This window comes from Microtus pennsylvanicus, chromosome 1 (assembly GCF_037038515.1).
Source record: "Microtus pennsylvanicus isolate mMicPen1 chromosome 1, mMicPen1.hap1, whole genome shotgun sequence".
NCBI lineage: Eukaryota > Metazoa > Chordata > Mammalia > Rodentia > Cricetidae > Microtus > Microtus pennsylvanicus.
The window spans coordinates 118219165-118241980 of NC_134579.1; the positions used below are offsets into that span (position 1 = coordinate 118219165).

General features: G+C 47.2%; 1 protein-coding gene and 1 long non-coding RNA gene across 4 annotated transcripts in view; one reads left to right on the plus strand and one right to left on the minus strand.

Annotated features, from left to right (window-relative positions):
- The first annotated feature begins 1689 nt into the window (after positions 1-1689).
- Positions 1690-12264, plus strand: LOC142840909 (uncharacterized). Of its 3 annotated transcripts, none has more exons than XR_012908981.1 (7): positions 1690-2493; positions 3390-3519; positions 3682-3965; positions 5480-5562; positions 5697-5817; positions 6272-6844; positions 11303-12264. It is a non-coding gene; the product is annotated as an uncharacterized LOC142840909 (long non-coding RNA). The 3 variants fall into 3 exon arrangements; XR_012908982.1 differs by having other exon boundaries at positions 6532-6844; XR_012908980.1 differs by having other exon boundaries at positions 5697-6844.
- A 1589-nt stretch (positions 12265-13853) lies between these two features.
- Positions 13854-22816, minus strand: part of Ccdc60 (coiled-coil domain containing 60) — a 65153-nt gene continuing 56190 nt past the window's right edge. Inside the window, exons 11-13 of the mRNA XM_075976124.1 lie at positions 21428-21559; positions 17390-17579; positions 13854-13955 (exon numbers count right to left, since the gene is read on the minus strand). Coding sequence (XP_075832239.1) covers positions 13854-13955; positions 17390-17579; positions 21428-21559 — 424 coding nt within the window. The remainder of the gene's footprint in view (positions 13956-17389; positions 17580-21427; positions 21560-22816) is intronic.

Sequence of the window (22816 nt, forward strand, 5' to 3'; positions counted from 1 at the left end):
GGAAATGCAGATCAGAACCACAATGGAATGCCACCTCCCGCTGGTTAGGATAGGTGTCCAGACCAGCAACAATACAGAGGATAACACGTTGGTGAGGATGCAGAGAAACCGCTAGAAAAGTTGCTTATGCTTCAGTGCTGGGGAAAGCAGTGAGGTGCTACCTCAACAGGCTAAACACAGAATTCTGCCACACCCATCGACTCCATTCCTGCCTGGACACCCCGCAAGAACTGAAAATGATTCTGATAGGTACATGTTCACCACTGGTCCCTGACGCTTTGCTCAGAAGAGCAGAGAGGTGTTGCATCTGCAGATAAATGGACGAGCAAGATGTGGCTTATCTACATAAGGGGATACTGTTCAACAAAGGGATGGAGTTTGGTACAGTTCTTGAAAGCCCAGTGCCAAAGGATAGAAGCCAGTTTAAGGAGGTGGAAAGGAAACCAGGGGTTAACATGATCTTGGGGATGGAAAGTCATTGCCCAATAGGTAGAGCTTCTGTTCATGTGATGGAAGAGATTGAGGAAGCAGGTGGTGGTAATGGGTGTACAAAAACACGAATGTAATTAATGTCATCAAATTATGTACTTAACACGTCTAAAAGGAAGCCTGGTATAGTGCTGCATGCTGGTAATTCTAGCACTCAGGAGGCAGAGGCAGGTAGAGCTCCGAGTTCAAAGATAGCCTGGTCTACATAGTGAACTCCAGGTCAGTCAGGCTATATAGAGACCGTGTTTCAAAAGCAATGTTAAAAGGGAGAATTTTAAGTTACAGATATTTTACAAGAAGAAAACTGGGTGGCTTGACCACTGCCTCTGTGGTTTGCTGGTGTGGCTTTTTTCACTCTGGTCCCTTCCAGGAAACTCCCCTTCCCTCCCCTTCCCTCCCCTTCCCTCCCCTTCCCTTCCCTTTTCTGTCCTCTCCCCTCCTTTCCTTCCTTCCTGCAGAGGCCAGAAGAGAACAATTGGATAGTCTTCTCTATAGCTCTCCACCTGTCCTTTTGAGACAGGGTCCCTTCACTGAACCTGGAGCTAGGCTGGCAGCCAGTGAGTCCCAGTGATCCTCCCTCCTCCCTCTCCTCTCCCTCCTTCCCATCTCTTTTCCTCCCTCTGTTCCTCCTTCCTTCCTTTTAATAGGTTCTGAACATTCAACCCAGGCTAGCCTTGAATCCTTAAATCCTCCTGCTTCAGCCACGCGAGTGGTAGGTTTGCGGATTTGTGCCACTGTGCCTTGCCTTGTTTTTGTAGTGCTGTAGATATCCAGAACTAGAGTCTTGCACATCCAGAGCCAAGCAGTCTACCAGTGACCCACGCCCACATTTTTGGTACCCATCAGTCTTCCATTTCTTCCTACAAGTTGCATCTCCAATGGCAACTCCTTCCTCAGTGACTGTCCTGATTGCCACACTCAGTGTTCTTAGACACACAATCCTTCATTTATTTATCTGCCAGGGTCTGTGTTACTTGGATTGTTGGCTTGAGAGTGTTCAATGGACAGAAGGGCCTGACTTTGCTCATTTCTACACGATGCATTCAACAGATATTTATTGAGAGTATATTAGATGTCGTCCTGGAACACATACTGGTTCCCCATAACAGTGTGATTAAGTTAAGGGACTGGGGAGATGGTTCAGTGGTTAAAGCGCTTGCTGAAAGAGTTTGAGGATTAGAGTTCAGGCCCCCAGAATCCACATACATGCCGAGTGGACATCTCCATGTCTGCCTGTAATTCCTGACAGATCTTGAAGATGGGATCCCCAGAGTGAGCTGGCTGAGGAAACGAGTCATATCAGTGAGCTCTGGATTTGGTTGAGAGACCCTGTATCAGTGACTAAGGTGGAAGACTGACAGAGGAAGACTCCCAGCATCATCCTTGGGCCTCCACACACATGCTCACTGCACACATGTGTGCCCCCAAACATGAAAATACATGCATACCTACACACATGCGCATGATGAAAAGAGAGAGAGCGATGCCATTCCGTAAGAACTCCCTTCTTCTCTGCTTCCTGTGCTGATTTTTGGAAGCGGTGGGCTATGACAAGTACTTCTTCCTTCCTTCTGGGAAAAGGTGGCCTTCTATGTTTGGGAAATAGTTTCTAGCTTTAGTCCATGTGATCTGAACCACCTGACATGTTTGCTTATGGTCTTTCCCTGTTATTGACTGTTGATGGTGAAATACAGATGGCCCGAGCTGATCACCCAGATCTGCCCTGGGATATTTGAAATCAAATCAAACAGGAGTGGAGGGAACCTTCCCATCCTTGGCACTGAAGATCTATGAGCAGCTTTGCCCTTCACTGTCTTCGTTCAGGTGACACAGTCTTGTCACACTCTCTTCTCTCTGAAATTGCCCCGAGTTAGGATCCTGTTGCCGGCAGTCACGTTGTTGCATCTCTCGGAGCCACAGTCTCCTGGCTGGAAAGCTCCCATGCTGACTCCTCCCTCACAGGGTTGCCGGGGACGACAGCGCCCGGAAAGGCGCCTAACAAAGGTGGGTGCAGCATGGCAGTCTGGGTTTTCATTATTTTACTGGAGCGGAGGGGTTGGCCAACAGTTAGCACGTACTGCTCTTGCAGAGGGCCCAGGCCTGGTTCCCAGCACCCACGCAACCATGTTGAAAGCCTCATTTACAGTAGTATGTGTGTGTGTCCATGTATGTCCATGTCCATATGTGTGAAAGACACAGGGGGCAGGATGACCCTCTTTCATGTTCCATCTGTTTCCTTGCGGCAGGGTCTCTTACTGAGCCTGGAGCAAGGCTTATGACCAGAAACTCTCCTTTTTGCTGGGACCCTCCTGTTATTGGCCCATGTGTAGCCATGCCTACAGAGGACAGATGGGGACATCAATTCCCCCTTGGAGCTGAAGTCACAGGTGGTCGTGAGCCAGCTAAAGTGAATTCTGAGATTTGAACTCTGATCTTCTTCAAGAGCAATACATGATTTTAACCACTGAGCCCTTGTTCCAGGCCTTCCTCCTACTTTTTTTTTCAGATGTCTTGCTGGCCTGGAACTCACCAAGTAGGCTGGACTGGATGGCCAGCAAGCCACAAGAATCCTAGTAACTCCACCTTCCCAGCACTGGATTATAAGCACATGTTTGTTTGTGGGTCTGGGGCTGGAACTCAGGTCGTCCTCTTGGCAGAGCAAGTACTTTACCAGCTGAGCTATTGCATCTCAGGTAGCCCAGGCTAGCCTTGAACTAAGCTAAGGGTGATCTTGAATTTCCAATCCTCCTGCATCTGCCCCCTGAGTGCTGAGGTTAGAAATACAATCTTCTATGGTGTAATATCGCTATTTATAGTCATTGTGCAGTGCACCGGAGAACCAGGCCTCTCTCCACCTAACTACCTGCAATTTTGTGTTTTCTGACTGGCATCTCTTCCAGCCTTCCCTGATGTCTGGTGATCTTCCTTGAGCTTTTCTGATAGTCTACTTTCCACAGAAGAGAGGAGAGGGATCAAGTGGAGTTTGTCCTTCTGAGCCTGGTTATGTCCTCTTGATTCATGTATGTTATGGTACGGTAGGATTTCACCTTTCATGGATGGATCATATTCCATCATGTATACTTGTTACCTGTTCATCTGTTGGCAGACACATATGATATGATGTCATATCTCGGCTGCTGGGGAACAATACTGTAATAGGCATGAATGTGCCGATGTGTTTTTGATATGCAGATTGCACTTCATTCAGATACATCTCTGTAATGTGCCTGGTGAATCCCTGAAGGAAGCAAAGAGTCGGTTTATGATTAGACAACATGATGCCGGTACGGATACCCGCTGAGCCTGCTGAAACCAGGCTGCACCAGATGTCTGCAGGACCATGACGAGATCATTACGGCCGGTATCAACTGTCCAGGGAACCCAACTAGTTAGCGATGGAACTGGTTCTATAACTGTTTCTGCCAACATCCCACTGTTGTGTGGGCTTTATATGATATGGTCCTGAGGTCAGAGAGGTGAGTACCCTTGCCTTCACTTTCATAGCTTGTGTGCCAGCTGGGGTGCTTGTATGTGGCTCGTGTGTCAGTACACGCCTGGATGGCTGTGTGTGTTGGCCTTCCTACCAGCCTGTGCTGGCGGATCAACCATGTTTTATCCGCCCATGCCTCCTCTTCTACCTCCTGACCATCTATCACCGTCCTTTGTTCCTGGGCTCAGAGCTAGGACCTCATACACATGATAATTTCTATTTTTTTTTTGAGGAGCATCCATACTGTCTGCTGTAATGGCTCACATTAGTTCACACCCTGGGTAACTGCAGGATCTGTACTGTTTTCTGCAATGGCTTATGCTAGCTTACATCTGACTAACCCTGCAGGGATCTGCTTTTCTCCACACTCATTCCTACGCTGGCTTTTTTTTTTACACTAGCCATTTTGATAGTATCGTGATAACAGCTCCTCCCTGAATCAATGTCCATTGTGCACGAGACCATGTCTCTGGACTGTGGGACTCTAGTGCATCAAGACAGGTTTGCTCCTGTCAGCAGAACTGAAAAGAGAGATACCATTTATGTGTCTTTATGCTGGCATCCCTATCTGTCTGGTCGATGACAATTTGGGTTCTGAAGACCCCTTCTCGTTTTCAGTCACTTCTCACACAGTGTCTCCACTGTGGGGGTCGAGACACCGATGGGCTTGTCCCTCTGGCCGTGTTCCCACTACTCCAGCTGCTAGGTTTTCAGTGCGTATCTCCAAGGCTTAATTGAATCCAGCTTCTCTGTTACCAAATTCTGAAAACTAGTTGGGGTGAAGTGTTCGGGGAAATGGGCTCTACTGTTTCATCAGTTAAAGTTTCAAGAAATTGAAAGTACCGAATGAGCTGCCAGGCCTGAACCTGATTCCTAGGTGGCTCACCCGTGCTCGCTGGAGAAGGCACACTGATGTGTCTACTAGGCACTCTGGGAATACACTTGGAAGAAGTCTTGCCCCCGCTACAGTGTTTAGTGGCACCCAGTAGGTCTGGGTTGTGTATTTTAAATATACTGTGAAGTTTTCATGAGCGTAAGACTAGCAAACGCTGACATTACGGTTACTGTGTGCTACATGCTGTTGGTCCTGAACAGTCTACTCACTCCTAACGAAACGGTTAGGCTCTCCCGAGCAGTTAAAATGAGTCTTGATGCTCAGACAACACTCGGCACCACTGGAATCAGAATCTCTGGACTGGGGACGATTCTAAAGCTCTCTAAGGGATTCAAATGTAAAGTCGTGTGCAAGAATCATTTAATCCTCACAGTGAGTTCATTAACCAAGTGTTCGCCACTCCCAATGCGCAGGTGTGGAAACTTACAGCTGTGACTTGCCCAAGGTCACACAGACAGTAAATGTCAGAGGTATGATTGGAATCTGTCTGTCTGGTCCAAGGGCAAGCTTTAGTAGAGCCTGAGCCTGTGGGAGTACAAGGACATAAATGAGTCTTTCTTAGTCCCTCTGTCTCTGTCTCCCCATCTCTCCATCTCTCTCATTAGGCTGGAGGAGCTGGAGCCTTGGGGCAATGTTCTATCTCAGGGTATCTGCAGGGTGAGAAGCAGACAGAGCAGCGTGAACACAGGTGAGAGTTCCTTCTTCAGGAGGAAGATTCAGTCTCCCTTATCTCCAGGACAAAGAATTCAAGCCACAGGAGGTAAATTGCACCTGATTGGCTGTTGCTGGGGATTTTCAGTCTCTGGCATACTGTTTTCCTAGGCAACACAGCGTCTGTTGGAAGATAAGCTGGGATGCCCAGGAGGAGACAAAGGAGGAATGTAACTAGGAAGCCAGTGAATGAAGGACAAGCCAGGATCCCCCATCTGGCTGCGCTGCTCAGGTACAGAGGGAACAGGGCTGACGCCATAGGCACACTTTATGCTTTGGATAAACGGGAAAGGGACCTTAGAGGGATCGCAGACCTGTACAGTAAGACCCGCTTCCTGCACTGAGGATGAGAAGACAAGATGGCCCCACAATCCCCTTCATCCTGTGGCATGTACACCCACCCTTGGGTTTCCTGTTGGGATTGATACCAGCCAAGTGGTTCTGTTCTAAGTGCAGGATGAGTGGGGGGCACCAGAGTGCAAGGGTTTGAGTGGAAATGCTCCCCCACAGGCTCATATGTCTGGACACCTGGTCTCCAGATGGAGGCGCTGTTTTGAAAGACTGTGGAATCATTAAAAGGTTGAGCCTTGCTGGAGGAAGTACACTGTGGGGGGAGGCAGGGAGTGGATCTTGATGCTTTAGAGCCAGTTCCAAGCTCTGTCTATACTGCTTCCTCACTGCCCAAGCAATGGGACCAACCACTCAGACTCCTGCTACCACTGCCTTCCTAACCATGATGGACTGAACCCTCTCAAACTGGGACAGAACCCTCTCATACTGGGACGTTGCTTTGGTCCAGTGTTTTGTCACAGCTGGGAAACGTCACTAATGCACAGAGTCCATCACATCCAAGCCAGAACACCCTCTCACTAGGACAGCTGCGAATATGGTGTGGCGTTTGTTTCTGCTCCCTAACGAGCCATTTTGGGCGTCTCCTCTACTCCAGAGACCATTCAGCTAGGAAACTCAGACGCTGGAGCAGATCTTCGCAAGCAGACACACGGGTTGACTTTGACGGCAACTCCCGTCTTATGTGGGTTTCATGCTCTTTTACGTACAAATTGGCACCGTCACAGCTGCTGCAAGAGCGTGCAAGAGTGAGCAAAAGAATGTCCACATTCCTCTCCTTTCCCTTCTCTCTCGATTGATGTGGATTTAACTCAGGATTTTCTCTCAGCTTCACTTGCATGATCTGATGATGGCAGACTCCCCTCCTTCCTCAGGAGAGAGTCCTAGAATTCACCTGCGCCCGTACACAGGTTTGTTTGTTTTTCCTCTCTCTCTCTCTCTCTCTCTCTCTCTCTCTCTCTCTCTCTCTCTCTCTCTCTCCTATTGCACTCACTAGGCATCTTTTGTTGCGAGTGAAGAAAAACAGGTTGGATCTGGTTTAAGCAGAGACCAATTTGTTATCTCCTGTAGCTGAACAGTTTAAGGGTGTTCAAGGCAGCCCAGATTTGAAAATTTCTTGACTTTTTCTATGATGGTGTCCCTGTGTGGTAGCTCCCAGAAGCCTTAGGAGAGTTAATTTTTTGTTTTGTAGGGACGGGGTCTTGTTCTGTAGTCCAGGCCCATCTTGAATGAGAGATTCTCCTGTCTCTGCCTCCTGGGGGTGAGGAGGACACCACCCTGGCTTGCTCTGTCTGTGGTCAGAAGTTCCAGAAGACAGCAAATAGTCTTCTGGATTCAGGAAGTCCAGGGACTGGCTTGCACTGGTCCTTTGAGTGATCATTCCAGATGCACCCACAATGAGCAAAGAACTCTAATGCCTGGACTGACCAGGTCTGGGTCACATGACCATACCAAACCTGGGTTGGAAACACTTTCTGATTCACAGTGAAGGAGATTCCAGAGGTGGGAGGTTCAATACCTGTGATGGCTAATCTTGGTTGTTAATTTGACTTAATTAACCATCTGGAATTAACTAAAGAACACTTCTGGGCACTTCTTTGAGGGGTTTTCTTGATCGGTTTATCTGAAGTGGGAAGGCCCACCCTAAGTATGGGTGACACCTTCCACTGACAACCCAGGCAACAGGGAGACTGCAGAAGAAAGCCTTGCTTTTTGCCTGCTTGCCTTTACTCTTGTTGACAAGTTCATCTATCCTGTTTGTGTGGCTGCCACATTCCTATACTGATATTAGATGCTTCTCCAGGCTTCTAACCAAAGACCAGTAGCTTTCCAGGAACCCTCCAGACCGTTGGTGTCATACTGGCGCTGACACATCCAGTCCTGTGGACCTAACAGTGGATTCTCAACCTCTCCATTGTGAGTCAGCCATTGCTGGACTACCTAGGCCGTATTGTGTAAGCCAGACTAATAAATCCCCATTAATACGCTGACATGTTTTAGTTCTGTTTCAACTAAAGAAGACATGCCAGGTGGGGGCAAACTGTGTTCTTTCCTTTGGCTTACTTTTCTTGCCAGAGGCTCACCTGCAGAGTTGGAAGGGCATGAGCCTTTGAATGATAACTTTCTCCCGCCATGCACCTGTGTTGCTAAGTACCCAGAGGTAGGTTGTGCGTCACTGGCTTGTCCTCAAAATACAAGCTACAGCTTCAGGCATCCTTAGGCTACATACACTTTTGCCCAACTTTGGGGATTCCCACTAGTCACCCTCAGGTCTAAAAACATTTATTAGAACAACTTGGAACACTCAGCAGAGCATGGCAGCTATGTTGGTGGTTTGTTGTTATTACAGTAATTATCATTATTCTTATTATTATTATCATCATCATTATCATCATCATCATCATCATCATCATCGTCGTCGTCGTCGTCATTACCACACCACCATTGTCATCGTCATCAGCATGAAGGGTTCTCTCCCTGAATGGACACGATTGACTGGATCATTGATTCTGTGACTAAATTTGGTCTTACATGACTATTTGATGGCTAGAAGTTCCAACCTCCTAACACATAGCTGATCTTTCTTGAGTGACTAGCCCTCAATATAAAAGTAGGAGCCCAGTGTGGGTCACCAATCTGCAGGAACTTAAGGGTGATTTCTGCATCCTGTGAGGAACTAAGAAACATTTATCACTTGAGGAGATTGAAAGTTTGGATGTTCCTCTCAGGGACTGGGAATGAAGATGAGATAAAGAGGTTATTCCTTACTCTCTTCTGTGCTGTATGCCAACTTCTCTCCAGGCCTGGAGGTCAACTTTCCCTGTTGATGCCTCTGGGTGTAGAGCCAACTCTGGCACAGGCTTTCAGCCTCTTCACACGCCTCATCAGGGCCTCCTCTGGGTGCCCTCCTGAACACTGCCCTCATTCCTCTTCACACGCCTCATCAGGGCCTCCTCTGGGGTGCCCTCCTGAACACTGCCCTCATTCCCAGTCGTGGTTCTTCCCATGTCTGTGATCTTGGAAGCGTTAGCTCTGCATGCCTCAGTTTCTTCATCAGTGAAATATGGGTGCTTTCAGCTCGCCTAAGATGGTTCTTTGTCTAGGATGCCTTCTCTGGAGGGTGCTTTTGGGTATTTGTAACTGGGATTCCCATCCCTTCCTTTCCTTGGAAATATTTTACTCTGTGGGCTTAATTTTGTTCCCATCATAAAAGTGGTGCATATGAAATCTCAACAATGTGGTTGCCTAAATAACACCAGCATAACCAGTATGCCAACATGGATGGGGGACATTTCACAAGGCCCCGTCCCTAGGTGGAGAGCTATAGGTGATTGGTGGTTGCTGAGAGAGGAGAATCAGTCTTCTTCAGGGATGACAAACCCTTGCTGGGTTATCCAATCCAGTGGTCAGCCTTAAACACTCTACAAGCAACACCTGCTGGACTTGACAGATTATCTGTCTATCTACCTATGTATGTATCTATGTATGTATCTATTATCTATCTATCTATCTATCTATCTATCTATCTATCTATCTATCATCTATCTATCTATCTATCTATCTATCTATCTATCTACCTATCATCTATCTATCTATCTATTGGAGGTCATAGATTTGAGAGGGAGTAGGTGCCACAGAAGGTATTGGAGGGAGCAGAGGGATGGGTGGAAATAATGTAAATCCAGTACTCATGTGTGAAACTCTCAAAAAAAAACTTTAAGTTACAAAGTCCAGATAGATGTCTTTTTGGTCTCTGGGTTGGGATCATGTGACTTGAGCTTTATAATCAGTCTTTATGTTCTCAGAGGTAGTGATGAAGGGTTCAGAATCAGACACTAGTGCAGGCATGTGAGGACAGCGACTGATGAATTGTCCTTGACATGCGAGACTGGGGATGTGGGACTGTGTGCTCTACCCACACCCCATTCCCTGTCTCCACTGCCACTGTTGCCATCTCTAGTGTGCACTGAGTTCTTACTATGAGCTGGATGCTACACACAGGCATCCGCGTGGGCTCTGGAGTGTTCTCTGCACTTGTCAGATGCGATGCCCTTCAAGGCCATACAGGGAGTGGGAGCTGGAAGTTTAAGTAGTAATGAAAACAGTTTTCTGGTTGGGGTCACCACAGCATGAGGAATTGTATTAAAGGGCTGCAGCGTTATGGGGGTTGAGAACCGCCGGCTTAGGGCCATGCCTGGCATGCGGCACACAGAGACATCCTGCTCACTCCGTTGTTCATCACCGTCTCTTGCTGGTGCTCACACAGAATATCTCTGGGTTGACCCGAAGCTACTGGGTACAGTGTGGCTGCTACTGTCATTGAGGGTGGGCCCGCAATGTGGAGGGGATGGTTACTACCTGGTTGGCACTGTGAGGTTTTACCCTGTGCATATGTTCTTTTTCCATGAAAAAACAGTCAATGCCATCTAAACATCTAAGCAGATACTGAAATCATTCTAGTTTGTCAGTGCTCCCAGTGTGTTCTTTTGGAAACAATAGAAAGCGTGTCTTCTTTAAACTCACCCTGAAGCAGGGGTCCATAGACTATGACTTCTTGGCCTAAATCTGGCCTGTGGTTTGCTTTGATGTGATTTTGTTTTAATGTCTTTTAAAGACATATATAGAACTGGGCATACTGGTACACACTTGGGATCCCAATGTTTGAGATGCAGAGGCAGGAGGGTCAGGAGTTCAAGGTCAGCTTCAGATATGCAAGCAAACTGAAGATCCCCGTGGGCTTCACGAGACCCTGGTCTCACAACCAAATGAAGAACTGTATGTATAAACAGAAAATCCAGACAAAAGAGGCAGTTTTAGAAGCTATAATAGCAGATACACAGATGGCTCGGGCAATCTAGGGGGATAGTGACTTTGAGGACCAGACTATCGCTGCTCTCTCAGATTCTGTTAAAGCTTTTCACTCCAAAATTATTTCTCCCTGGGGCTCTTTGAGCCCGAGAGCTGGGGATATGATGCATTGGCTGCTGTCCCTTGTTCCTGCTATGTTTTAGTACCCCCTCCCCCTCATTCCTCTATGTGAGCTTGTTACTCCTAGTCTGAGCTTGTAGGTCTCGTAATTGCTAACAGTGGCTGCCTTCCTTTTTGGCAAGACAGTTACACTTTGCTCGAGGGCATAGTGAAAACAATCCTAACGGCTGAGCAGCTGCCACTAGATGGCGCTATAGCTCTGAGAACTAAGCTGAGAAGGCACCTAGCGTGGAGGAAGTTGGAAGTCCTGTGGTTTTAGGCTAATTCCTGTCACAGACAGACCTCATTCTAGACTAGACTCTGGCACAAACTATGTGTCGGTCTTCATGTGCTTAATTATAAAAATGGGTATTTTGGTGACTCCCTCTTTACCGCTGCAGAGTTGCCGTGAACGCCTGGGAGACGAGACTTTGAGGACTGCATGAGATAGTGCACCCGTGAACGCCTGGGAGGCTGCACGAGACAAGTGCATCCGTGTGCTCGCCAAAGCCATTCCTTGGGCACACTTCTTCAGACACAGCAACCTTTGTGACCTCCTTGTGTGACAACAATGAGGACCTGGGACAGGGGCGGCAGTGGGGAAACTGGGAGAATTAGCCAAGGACCAGCTTGACCAAAGGGGTTTGGAGGCACAGCTACGTAGAGGCAAAAAATTCTAGGGTGCCATAGTGCACTCAGGACAGCTGCAGCTGCAAATGCTGCACTTTTATTTCAAAAGACTACTGGGAAGGATTTGTTTTTTTTTTAAATTATTATTATAAATGATAATCATTTGAGGAGGAAGCTGATTGAACATGATACGATGTATGCAAGTTATAAGAAAATCTCCTGGTATAATATGTACAGTTCTAATGTTTTTATGGAATTACGTGTCAGCTACAAATAAGTTCAGAGGCTAGGGAGATGCTCCGTCAGTGAGGCGCTGCAAACCTGAGGCCCCACTCCAGACCCACAATGCCCATGTCCAGAAGCCAGGCAGGGAAGTAGGTGCTTAGAATCCCTGTGTTGGGAGCAGCTTGCCAGCCAGTCAGCCTAGGTGACTCAGCAAACCCCAGCTTCAGTGAGAGACCCTGCCTCAAAAATATAAACCTGAAGGATGTCAGTGTTTGCCAACCTGACACAAACCTGGGCATAGCTGGGAAGAGAGACTGAGCTGAGGAACTGCCCTCACCACTTTAACGGGTGGGCGGTGGGCGAGTCTGCGGGGGATTTTCTTGGTTGTTAATTGATGCAGGAGGCCCAATCCACTGTGAGTGGTGCCACTCCAGGCAGCCGCAAGCAGTGCTCTTTGTGGCCTTTGCTTCAGTTCCTGCCTTGAGTCAATGTCTTGGACTTTCTTAATGATGGACGATTCCTTGTAAACCAAATAAATCTTTTCCTTCCCAAGTGGCTTTTGGTCAGTGCTTTATTTATTATTAGTTTCTAATCTCTTCTGGATGGCCTGGAACTAAAGGTGTGTGCCACCTGGCCTGACAGAGTGTTTTATCTTAGCAATACAAAACAAACGAAGACAGAGAGTGCTGGAAAAACACACTCGGCATTGACTTCTGGCCTATGTGTATGCACACATATGCGTCAATATATGTACACACACACACACACACACACACACACACACACACACACACACACACAAACCCATACAAGCAAAAATAAATTTAAATAAAAAAAAGTGTAAGAATTCTTGTGAGCCTCTGCCTCACTGTCTGCAGAATAGGAAGGACGAAAGAGCCAGTCTGTAGTGGCTGTGCAGACTCCCATGGTCCACGTCAGGTGTTTGCACGCTGTGCAGAAGGAAGCAGCCCATTGGTAAAGGGCACACTGTAGCAGTGGCTCTGTGCTTTTGTGATTCTGTCCTCAGGCCCCTCTCTCCCTCATCTCATCTCTCCTCTCACACCTTACTTATCTGTCTCTACCCATGGGACAGGACAACATCCTGACATCAAGCTCTGACTTCTATATGTGTCATGCACAGCTGCATACACATGGGCATGTGTACATGCCACTTCTATATGAACATTGCAGTTACCCATCCATCATCATCCATCCACCCGTCCATCTACCCACCCACCCATGCACCCACCCATCCATCCACTCATCCATCCATCCATCCATCCATCCACTCATCCATCCATCCATAATCTACCCATCCATCCATCCATCCATCCATCCATCCACCCACCCATCCATCCATAATCTACCCATCCATCCATCCATCCATCCATCCATCCATCCATCCATCCACCCACCCACCTACCCATCCATCCCATCCATCCATCCACCCATCCATTTATCCATCTAGCCATTCATTCATTTATTCATCCATTTTCCATGCATTTATTAATCTCTTTACCAATCCATTTATTCATCTGCCTATATTTATATTTATTTGTCCATCCACCTATACATCTACCTATTTATCCAGCTCTCTACCCATTCATTTATTCATCCGTTTGTCCATCTATCCAAAACAATACAGGTGACTGAAATACCGAAAACAACATTCCAGCTCCAGTGGCATGGAATGGGTACATCATTTGTGTCTACTCAGGAAAGCTATCTTATATGCTAGTATACATAATTATACGATACAGCACTGGGCTGCCAATGCAAAACCTCAGCAAGTGATAACTTGTTCTCCTAAGATCTGACTGCCACAGCCTGAACTCTTCCGTAGGCAGATATGAAATATCCAACTCGATTTTATTAAATAGGATTTTCAGGTGTGGTGAGGGAGTCTGAAAGAGTAGGCAGAGTCAGAGTGGGACAGTGAGCAGAGGCGGGAAGATGGTGGGGAGGGTCCGGTCGGGTCACGTGGTGCCATCATCTCTTTTTAGATGTGTCTTCTGCTCATCTCACTGCTCCGTGGTGGCCCAGGCTGGACTCAGGAACACGGCGCTGGCTTGCCCTCCTCACGGGGCGTGGCCCCAGCTATGTGGGGAGAGTGTAATGCCGGAGAGGCGTATTAACCCGGGTCTGGAGCCAGCTGATGTAGTCCTCTAGCGGCATATGGATGATGTGTTCGCGCACAAACTGCGGAGTAAACAGAGCGGTACTCAGGGTCTGGATTGAAAGCTAGACTAGACTGCCCCTCCGCCAGTCTCTGTTTGACATTCCAGATGACTTCATCATTGGAATCCAAGATGACCCCAATGATTCAGACATTCATATTTAGGTTGCTGCAAAAGTAGTTGAGACTTTGTGCTGTTGAAATTTATCATTTGACACGAATACATTCTTAAATAAATGTGGTTATGTTATATACCATTTACTGACTAGTTCTTCATTTAATTGATGATGATTTATTGTCTATTTTAGACTACAGAAATGATGTTAGTCAGGAGACAAACTTGAGTTATTTTTTTTTCTGGAAAACATTATTATTTTATATGTATGAGTTGCATGTATGTGCCCATGAAGGTCAGAAGAAGTCATCAGATTCCTATGAACTGGAGTTACATGTGGATGGCCATGTGAGGGCTGGCAATTGAACCCAGGCCCTTGGAGAGAGCAGCCAGGGATCTTAACTGCTGAGCCATCTCTGCAATCATATGAGTGATGTTCTGATTTGAATTTAAAATAGGTCTTAAAGCAGCAGAGAGGAGGCATTTGGCCCAGGACCTTCTAATGAATGGCCCGCGAGGGGGTGGTTCAAGGAGACAAGGCAATGGCTGGTTGAGGGCATTCATTGCAGCTGACTCTCTACAAACAAATTGAGAAAGTTCTTGTTTGACCTGTTGATTTCTCTTATTATGCCCAGCAACAACACCCATTTCTCAGTTGGATTGTGATAACAGCCAAAAACAGGACAGGACAGGACAGGACAACTATGACCATTTCCGGGACGTGGCTGGAAAGACAGTCTGAAGAACGTCCCAAAGCTAGACTTGTCATGGCCACTGTTTGTTGGGCTGCTGCCAGCCTGGCCCACAACAGAATTCTGAACCCATTACACTTGAGAACCTTCCAGGGGATCTGGTGCCTTCTTCTGACTCTCGCAGGATCGAACATTCTTGTGGTGCTCATAGATACACATACACAAAACACACATGTACATAAGTAAAAATACATCTTGAACAAAGAGAACCCCTGAACTTTGCTGTGATGCCTGTTCTTGGCTGTCAATTTGACTACACCTGGAATTAACTAAAAGCTGAGCAGCTGGGTATACATGTGAGGGTTTTTTCATAATTAAAGCAGTTAAAGAGAGAAGACCCCCTTTTAAACTGGATCTTTTGAGGTGGTAAAATATATCTTTAATCCGGGCCACGCCTTCTGCTGGCCACCTGTGTAAAGGACATGGAGGAAGGAAGTACTCTGCCTGCTTGCTCTTGCTCTCACCGGCATTAGAGTCTACTTCTTGGAGATTTGAGCATATACTGAAAACCAGCCAAGACACCCAGCTTCATGGACTGAGAAATGACTGGAATGTTGTGCCTTCCATGGGTAGACAGTTACTGTTGCATTGGCTGGACTACAACATGTAAGTCATCCTATTCTCTCTCTCTCTCTCTCTCTCTCTCTCTCTCTCTCTCTCTCTCTCTCTCTCTCTCTCTCTCACACACACACACACACACACACACACACATTCTATAAATTAGGTTGTTTTGGAGAACCCTGGTTAATGCATTTGCTTTTTGCCAATAGACCAATGCTTCAAAAGTTGAAGGAGGCTGGGTGGTGGTGGCACTCGTCTTTAATCCCAGCACTCGGGAGGCAGAGGCAGGTGGATCTTTGTGAGTTCAAGGCCAGCCTGGTCTACAAGAGCTAGTTCCAGGACAGGTTCCAAAGCTACAGAGAAACCCTGTCTCAAAAAAAAAAAAAGTTGAATGAAGCGGGCTATGGAATTTGGGGCTCTGGAGTTTGGACTATGGAGTTTGGGGCTTGGAGTTTGGGCTATGGAGTTTGGGGCTATGGAGTTTGGGGGAATTGGAGTTTGGGTCTATGGGGTTTGGGGTTATGGAGTTTGGGGCTTGGGGTTTGGGCTATGGAGTTTGGGGCTATGGAGTTTGGGGCTATGGAGTTTGGGGCTATGGAGTTTGGGGCTATGGAGTTTGGGCTATGGAGTTTGGGCTATGGAGTTTGGGGCTATGGAGTTTGGGGCTATGGAGTTTGGGCTATGGAGTTTGGGCTATGGAGTTTGGGCTATGGAGTTTGGGCTATGGAATTTGGGCTATGGAGTTTGGGCTATGGAGATTGGGGCTATGGAGTTTGGGGCTATGGAGTTTGGGGCTATGGAGTTTGGGGCTATGGCACTATGGGGCATGTTCCCCCACTACATTTCCCTAACCTGCCAACTGATGACTGCTTCTTCAGTTGTCTGAAGAATCTTAGAATGAGACTGAGACTGAGGGCTGTCTCTTCCTGTTTTATAATCCTCTCTAGTTCTGGGATTAAGGGTGCTCACTACTACTGCCTGGTTTCTATGGCAAGCTAGCAGGGTTACTGAAATTAAAGGTGTGTGTCATTGCTGCTTGGTCTGCAAGGCTGGCCAGTATAGCTGTTTTACTTTTCTGATCTTCAGACAAGCTTTATTTATTAAAATACAAATGAAATGGCACTACAGATATGGCTAAGCTGTCAGGGATGACCTTGGGCTCGCCTGTAGCCCAGCAGGCACTGGACTGGTCATCCTTCTGCCAGCCTCCAGAGCAGCTGCGATTACAGACCTGGACCACCTCTGGCTCCATAAGCATCTTTAACCTTTTTTTGGCATCCTACTGCTGTTATCTTAGACGTCCTGTGCCTTCAGGGATGGCAGTGATGGGAAAGCTTCTCAGCGCCCTTGAAAAGAGCCCTGAAGCTCTCCCTTGACCTGCACAGGTCTTCTCGGGCTGACAGTCACCTCCTTGATCAATTTCTGCCACACCCAATGACTTGCAATGCATTTCTCCAACAAGTCAGGCTGTGTCTTGCTGGTGTGTGTGTGTGTGTGTGTGTGTTACATGTGCTGTCTTCTCCTTACTCTGCTCTTTTGCCTTCTCTTCACGATTCTGACTTCTCAGTGTTCAAGTCCAAGATTAAACCTTAGCTTTCCCATTTGCCCTGGTTAGTGAGGTCTTCTATAAGTTAAACCAGATTTCCTCAGTATCATCTCATTAACATGTCAATTCTGTGTTGGCAAATTTGGTCTGGTGCATGAGGTTTCTCATTCCCCACAAACACCAGTGAGGGCCACGCTGCTGGCCTGGCAACCATCTGCAGTTTCAGAAGCACACTCTGAGTTAATTTGGATGGCTTAACCCACTTGCATCCCTTCCTAACCTCCTAGTCTCCAGGGAGTACTGCTTACTCTGTTGAGCCTTGGAGCTGCCACTGAACAACCAAATAGAGCAGAGCTCACAGAGGGCAGGCTCTCGCTATTTCGGGATGGTTGGGTTCACTGCACTTAAGCAGTGCTTGGATGTTGGAAGATGACTGAAGGAAGGCACCTGAGGCATTGGGACGGAAGGGGCATTGGTTATTACCTCGATGGCCACCGCAAGGTCTGGAGAGCACAGCTCCCAGATCCGCAGGTCCTGGAGCACCTTCAGGAGGACATGCGGCCGGATCCTCAGGTCTAGGTTCTCTCCAAACTTCTGCAGTTTTGTCAGGACCTTCTTTGCAGGCCGGAAGTTCTTCAGATCCTCAGGGAGTTTGGATAACAGATCAAAGTACCTTCAAATCCAAGAGGAGAGAGCTGGTTAGAGAGGCCCTGGTGTGTGGATCTGGGTCCCCATTACCTTAGAGAGGCCCCGGGATGGGGTCTGGACCCCTTGGATCCTCCTTTATTTTCCTCTCTACTCTTGGGATTTTTTGAGGCATCATGACACTCTACATGGGCCCTGTCCTCTACACCCAGCTTTTGTAAGGTCATACACAAGGCAAGGATTTATGTTTAAGGGTAGCCAGCTTCTGTTTCACTTGCATGCTTTAAAAGACTGAATTCCAGAGATCCACAGACAAGCACTGCGCTGAGCTCCCAGAGTCTTGCTGACGAAAGGGAGGAGGGAGTGTACCAATTGGGGGGTCACGATGGGGGAACCTACCCACAGAGACAGCTGACCTGAGCTCGTGGGAGATCATAGACACTGGACCAACAGTTAGGGAGACTGCATGGAACTGACCTAGCTCTCTGAATGTGTGTGACAATTGTGTAGCTTGGCCTCTTAGTAAGGCTTCTAACGGTGAGAGCAGGATTTCTCCCTGGCACTTAGCTGACTTTTGGTAACCTATATCCTGATGGAGGAGGGTCATCTGTCTATGTGCTACTCTCATTTGTTAATAAAGAAACTGCTTTGGCTTTTTGATAGGGCAGGATTTAGTTAGGTGGAGTAGACAGAACAGAATGCTGGGAGAAAGAAAGCATAGTTGGTCAGATGCCATGGAGCCAGCTACCAGGTCAGACATGCTGAATCTTTCCCGGTAAGCCACCACCTCGTGGTGCTACACAGATTATTAGAAATGGGTTAATCAAGATGTGAGAATTAGCCAATAAGAGGCTGAAACTAATGGGCCAGGCAGTGTTTAAATGAATACAATTTCCATGTAATTATTCCGGGACATAAACTACAATTTCCCATGCCAGATTACCTCATCCCACTTAGATATAAGGGGAGGAGCTCAGTCCTGTCTCAACTTGATGTGCCATGCTTATTGCAAACCTGTGGGAGTCCTGCCCCTTTCTGAATGGAAATGATGGTGATGGAGATGAAGAAAATGATGGTGGTGGTGATGGAGATGATGGTGGTGATGGAGTTGATGGTGGTGCTGGAGATGATGGTGGTGATGGACATGATCGTGGTGATGTTGAAGATAATGGTGATGGAGATGATGGTGGTGGAGATGATGGTGCTGAAGATGATGGTAGTGATAGTGTTGATAGTGTTGATAGTGTTGATGGTGATGATGGTGTTGATGGAGTTGAAAGATGATAGAGATGATGATGATTGTGGGGATGCAGATAATGGTAGTGATAGAGATGATGATGGTGGTGATGGAGATGATGGAGATGATGGTGGTAATAGAGATGATGATGGTGGTGATGGAAATGATGGTGATGATAGAGATAATGATGGTCATGGTGGTGATGATGATGATGGAGATGATGGTGGAGATGATGGTGGTAATAGAGATGATGATGGTGGTGATGGAAATGATGGTGATGATAGAGATAATGATGATCATGGTGGTGATGATGATGATGGAGATGATGGTGGAGATGATGGTGGTAATAGAGATGATGATGGTGGTGATGGAAATGATGACCTGTGCATTTCCCATCTCCATGATAACAAGCTCAGCTGACAGGCTGTGTGTTTCACGCTACCACTGGGAATGCACTGTTGAGATGGCAGAGACAGTTGGGTCCTGGCCTATTTCTGTCTAACCTACTTACCCACCTTAGATCTATGAGCATGCTTTAACTGTGGTCAGGGCTTACTTAAGACAAATGGTGCATGTGTTTAGAAAGTGCTTGTCACACATGTCTGACAACCTGAGTTTGATCCCAGAGCCCACAAAAGGGTTGAAGGAGAGAAAAGAACCCACAAAGTTGTTCCCTTAACTCTGCACATGCCCCCATCTTTTTGTCTCTCTCAGTCTTCCACATGCACTAATAATAATAATAATAATTCAATTATAGAATTATGACATAATTTATAGTAATGGTGATGAAAAGTGCCTTCTTCCACCTCATATGTACCACTGTGCCTGTGTACTTATGTCAAGACTAGCTTGACCCAGCAAACATTCTTGGATACTCACCTTTGTACTTGTGGTATGCGTTTGTATATTTATTCATGTGTCTTTGTGTAGCATGAGTCCCCATGAAAGCATGAACTTTGTCTGAGCTACTCAGCACATAGCGCTGAACTAACTGTGCCGGGCAGATAGTAGGCGTCCAATAGTTATTATCAGAAAGAGTGGATGAGTGAGAAGCCTAGCTGAGCACACTTGTTGGCAGGCTGTGGTTCATTTGGCTTGATTTTAATGATGCTATGGAGGGTGCTTGTTTCCCCGTAATGATACCAAAAGCCCCATCATTAGAGACGCTGGCTGAGCCCCACTGTGGGAGGCTCAACACTAACTTCCCACTCCAATATCTTTGTGGGGGTTAGTTTATTACCCTTCCACTTTCCTTCCCAAAGGGGAGGCTATAAACTCACTCTCCCTCCCCCTTACATAAGGCACCTTTGGGAGCCCATGTAACTCCGGGGACAGTTGCTACTCATGAGACAGCAAAGACCTGGGCGTGTGAGGCACTGCGGGTGGTTCCCACATCTCCCCTACAGCTCAGGGTCTCTCTGGCAAGTTCCTACTTCATGTCAATAACAATGTGGGAGGGAATGTAGGTCCATCTTTCCATTTTCTCATCTTTTAAAAAAGATTTTGTTTTCCTCCATCCTGGCAGAATGGAGTTCATGACACACAATGTGTCAGCCTCTAGTTCAATATTACATGCGAATGGCAGTTCTGAGACCAGACCGAGGTTCGTGTCCTATGCTCGCCACTTACAGACAGTATGGCCTGGGACAAGTGAGCCGACTGCGCTGAGACTCAGTTTCGTATGTATCTTTAAGGATTTGGGGGATAAAATATGAAACATTAAATTTTCTTAGGGCAACCTCTGCCATTCACCAGCCACGCGGTTCATAGTGATTTCTTACGGTTGGTCAGTATTTCCTTTACATTTTGAAATATCTTATTTTAATTGAAGTCATCACTGAACTTTTTTCTAGGGTACTTGTGTAACATATCAGGACTTTTTTATTTGCTCTTTTGTCTTTTTGAGACAGAGCCTCACTATGTAGCTGGGTTACCGGGAACTTATCGTGGAGACCAGACCGGTCTTGATGCCTTCTGAGTGCTGAGATTAAAGCAGTGTGGCACTACACCCAGCAAGTGTCAGAACTTCTCCGCAGTGTATGCTGTCCCGACTGCATGCATTTGTGTACAGCGCCTAACGTCCCAATGTAGATGCTTAGTACATCCACCAAGTATTCATCTCGTCTCCATAGGGAGCGACTCAACATCCTCCCTCCAGTTATTCTGAAATACTCAGTGCCATCCCCTGCCATGCAGCGGACCCCAGCCCTCCCCTGCTGCTATCTGTCTGTCCTCTCGCATGTGCTGGGGCACAGTGTTCCCAGGGGTATGCAGTGATAACCTCAGAGAACTAAGGCTCTGTAGACATTTGGTTGACAGGTGTGTGTGTGTGAGTGTGCGGGTGTGTGTGTGTGAGTGTGCGAATGCTGGTGTGTGTGTGTGTGCGCGCGCGCGCGCGCGTGCACACGGGAGGGGTGGTAAATGAGCTCTCCTTATTTCTAAGCCTGGGTCAAAATCGCAGCAACTATGAAGACCAGGACAGGTTTTATGACACATGGTTGTGAAGCTGACAGGTTCTTTCCTGATTGTGTTTTGATTTGGGGGACCCAATTGGGGATACCTCTAAGCCACTGAAGAACCCTGGAATTGACCGTGATGTAATGCTAAGGGGCCATCTTGTCTGGTCCTCAGGGTCTTACCAGTGGTCCGCAATCTCTTCTGCATCGCCCTTTATCAAAGGGACCTGGTGCCTCATCTTTGATATATCCTTTTGGAAATTCGAGACGAGAACAAAAGAGTGGAACTTCTGGAGACTCCGTTCTTCTTGGCGCCTATGGAGTGGTGTGAAGAAGTGGGAGAGGAATTAGAGACACAGACACCCCCCCCCCCCCCCGACTTTAGCTACGGGGCGGGTGAGCACTTTCAGAAGCCATAGCTCTCTCCAATGTGCTGAAGTGATTTCATCGTCTCTGAATTCTGTGTGCAGAGCATTGAGCGTTCTGCCGGGCACACAGGGGTGCTGAACGCATGCTGGTTGTTCTCTTCCATTTTGCACACAGCCCTCTCTCCAAAGAGAATCCAGGTTGTGATGATGCTCATGCCTAATGCCCCTCATCCAGCATCCAGTGCTTTCCATCTCACTTGGAATAAGGAACTTAGAGGAACTTATTCCTAAAAGTCCCAGCTAATCCAGTTTCTACACTTTCCAACTGCATCATCATGCTCAGAATTCTGAGCCTCTTCCTCACAATCAGGGCCTTTGGGACAAAGTGTGATCTCCACACTAGGAGGGGGCAGGCCAGTGAAGCCTTTTGGATCTGGACTCTGTCTAGCTCTCTGATCTCTCCGTAAGCATCCCAAGAGCCAGTCACAGCTGATACCAGGCAGTTCCATCCTATGCTCTGGGACTGCTTTTCCTTGGAGTTCCTCTTAATTTTCTAGCCAGATTCTCTGGGTTTGGATCCCACCTTTATTGTTTTGTAACGACACAATTCATTGTGTTGTCATGTACAGGGCCTTTGGTACAAGACTTCTCTGAGTGTGCTTATAGCATCTGTAGGGGGATTAAAGCCCCTCACCTGTGGGGCTGTTGGGAACCATAAATGGTGCATAACTAACTGCAAAGCTCTCAGCTCACTGAGTGGAGGACGCTGCCTTACATGGTACCCTGGAGATGGCACTGTCATTAGTTAACCTGAGAATCTCTCCTTCGTTAAGATGATCAGGTGACTTTCCCAGGTCAGGAAGTGTATGTGATTCTCCTCTGTATGCTATGAATATGTTTTATTACCATTGGTTAATAAAGAAGCTGATTTGGCCTATGGTAGGGCAGAATAGAGCTGCATGCAGGGGTGGGGGGGGACTAAATTGAATGCAGGGGAAAGAAGGTGGAGTCAGGGAGAAGCCACTTAGCTGCCGAAGGAGAGACGCCAGAACCTTACTGGTAAGTCACTGCCTGGTTGTAATACACAGATTATTAGAAATGGGTTCATTTAAGATACAAGAGATAGCTAGAAATACGTCTGAGCCATCAGTCAAGCAGTGTTGTAATTAATATAGTTTTGTGTGATTATTCAGGTCTGGATGGC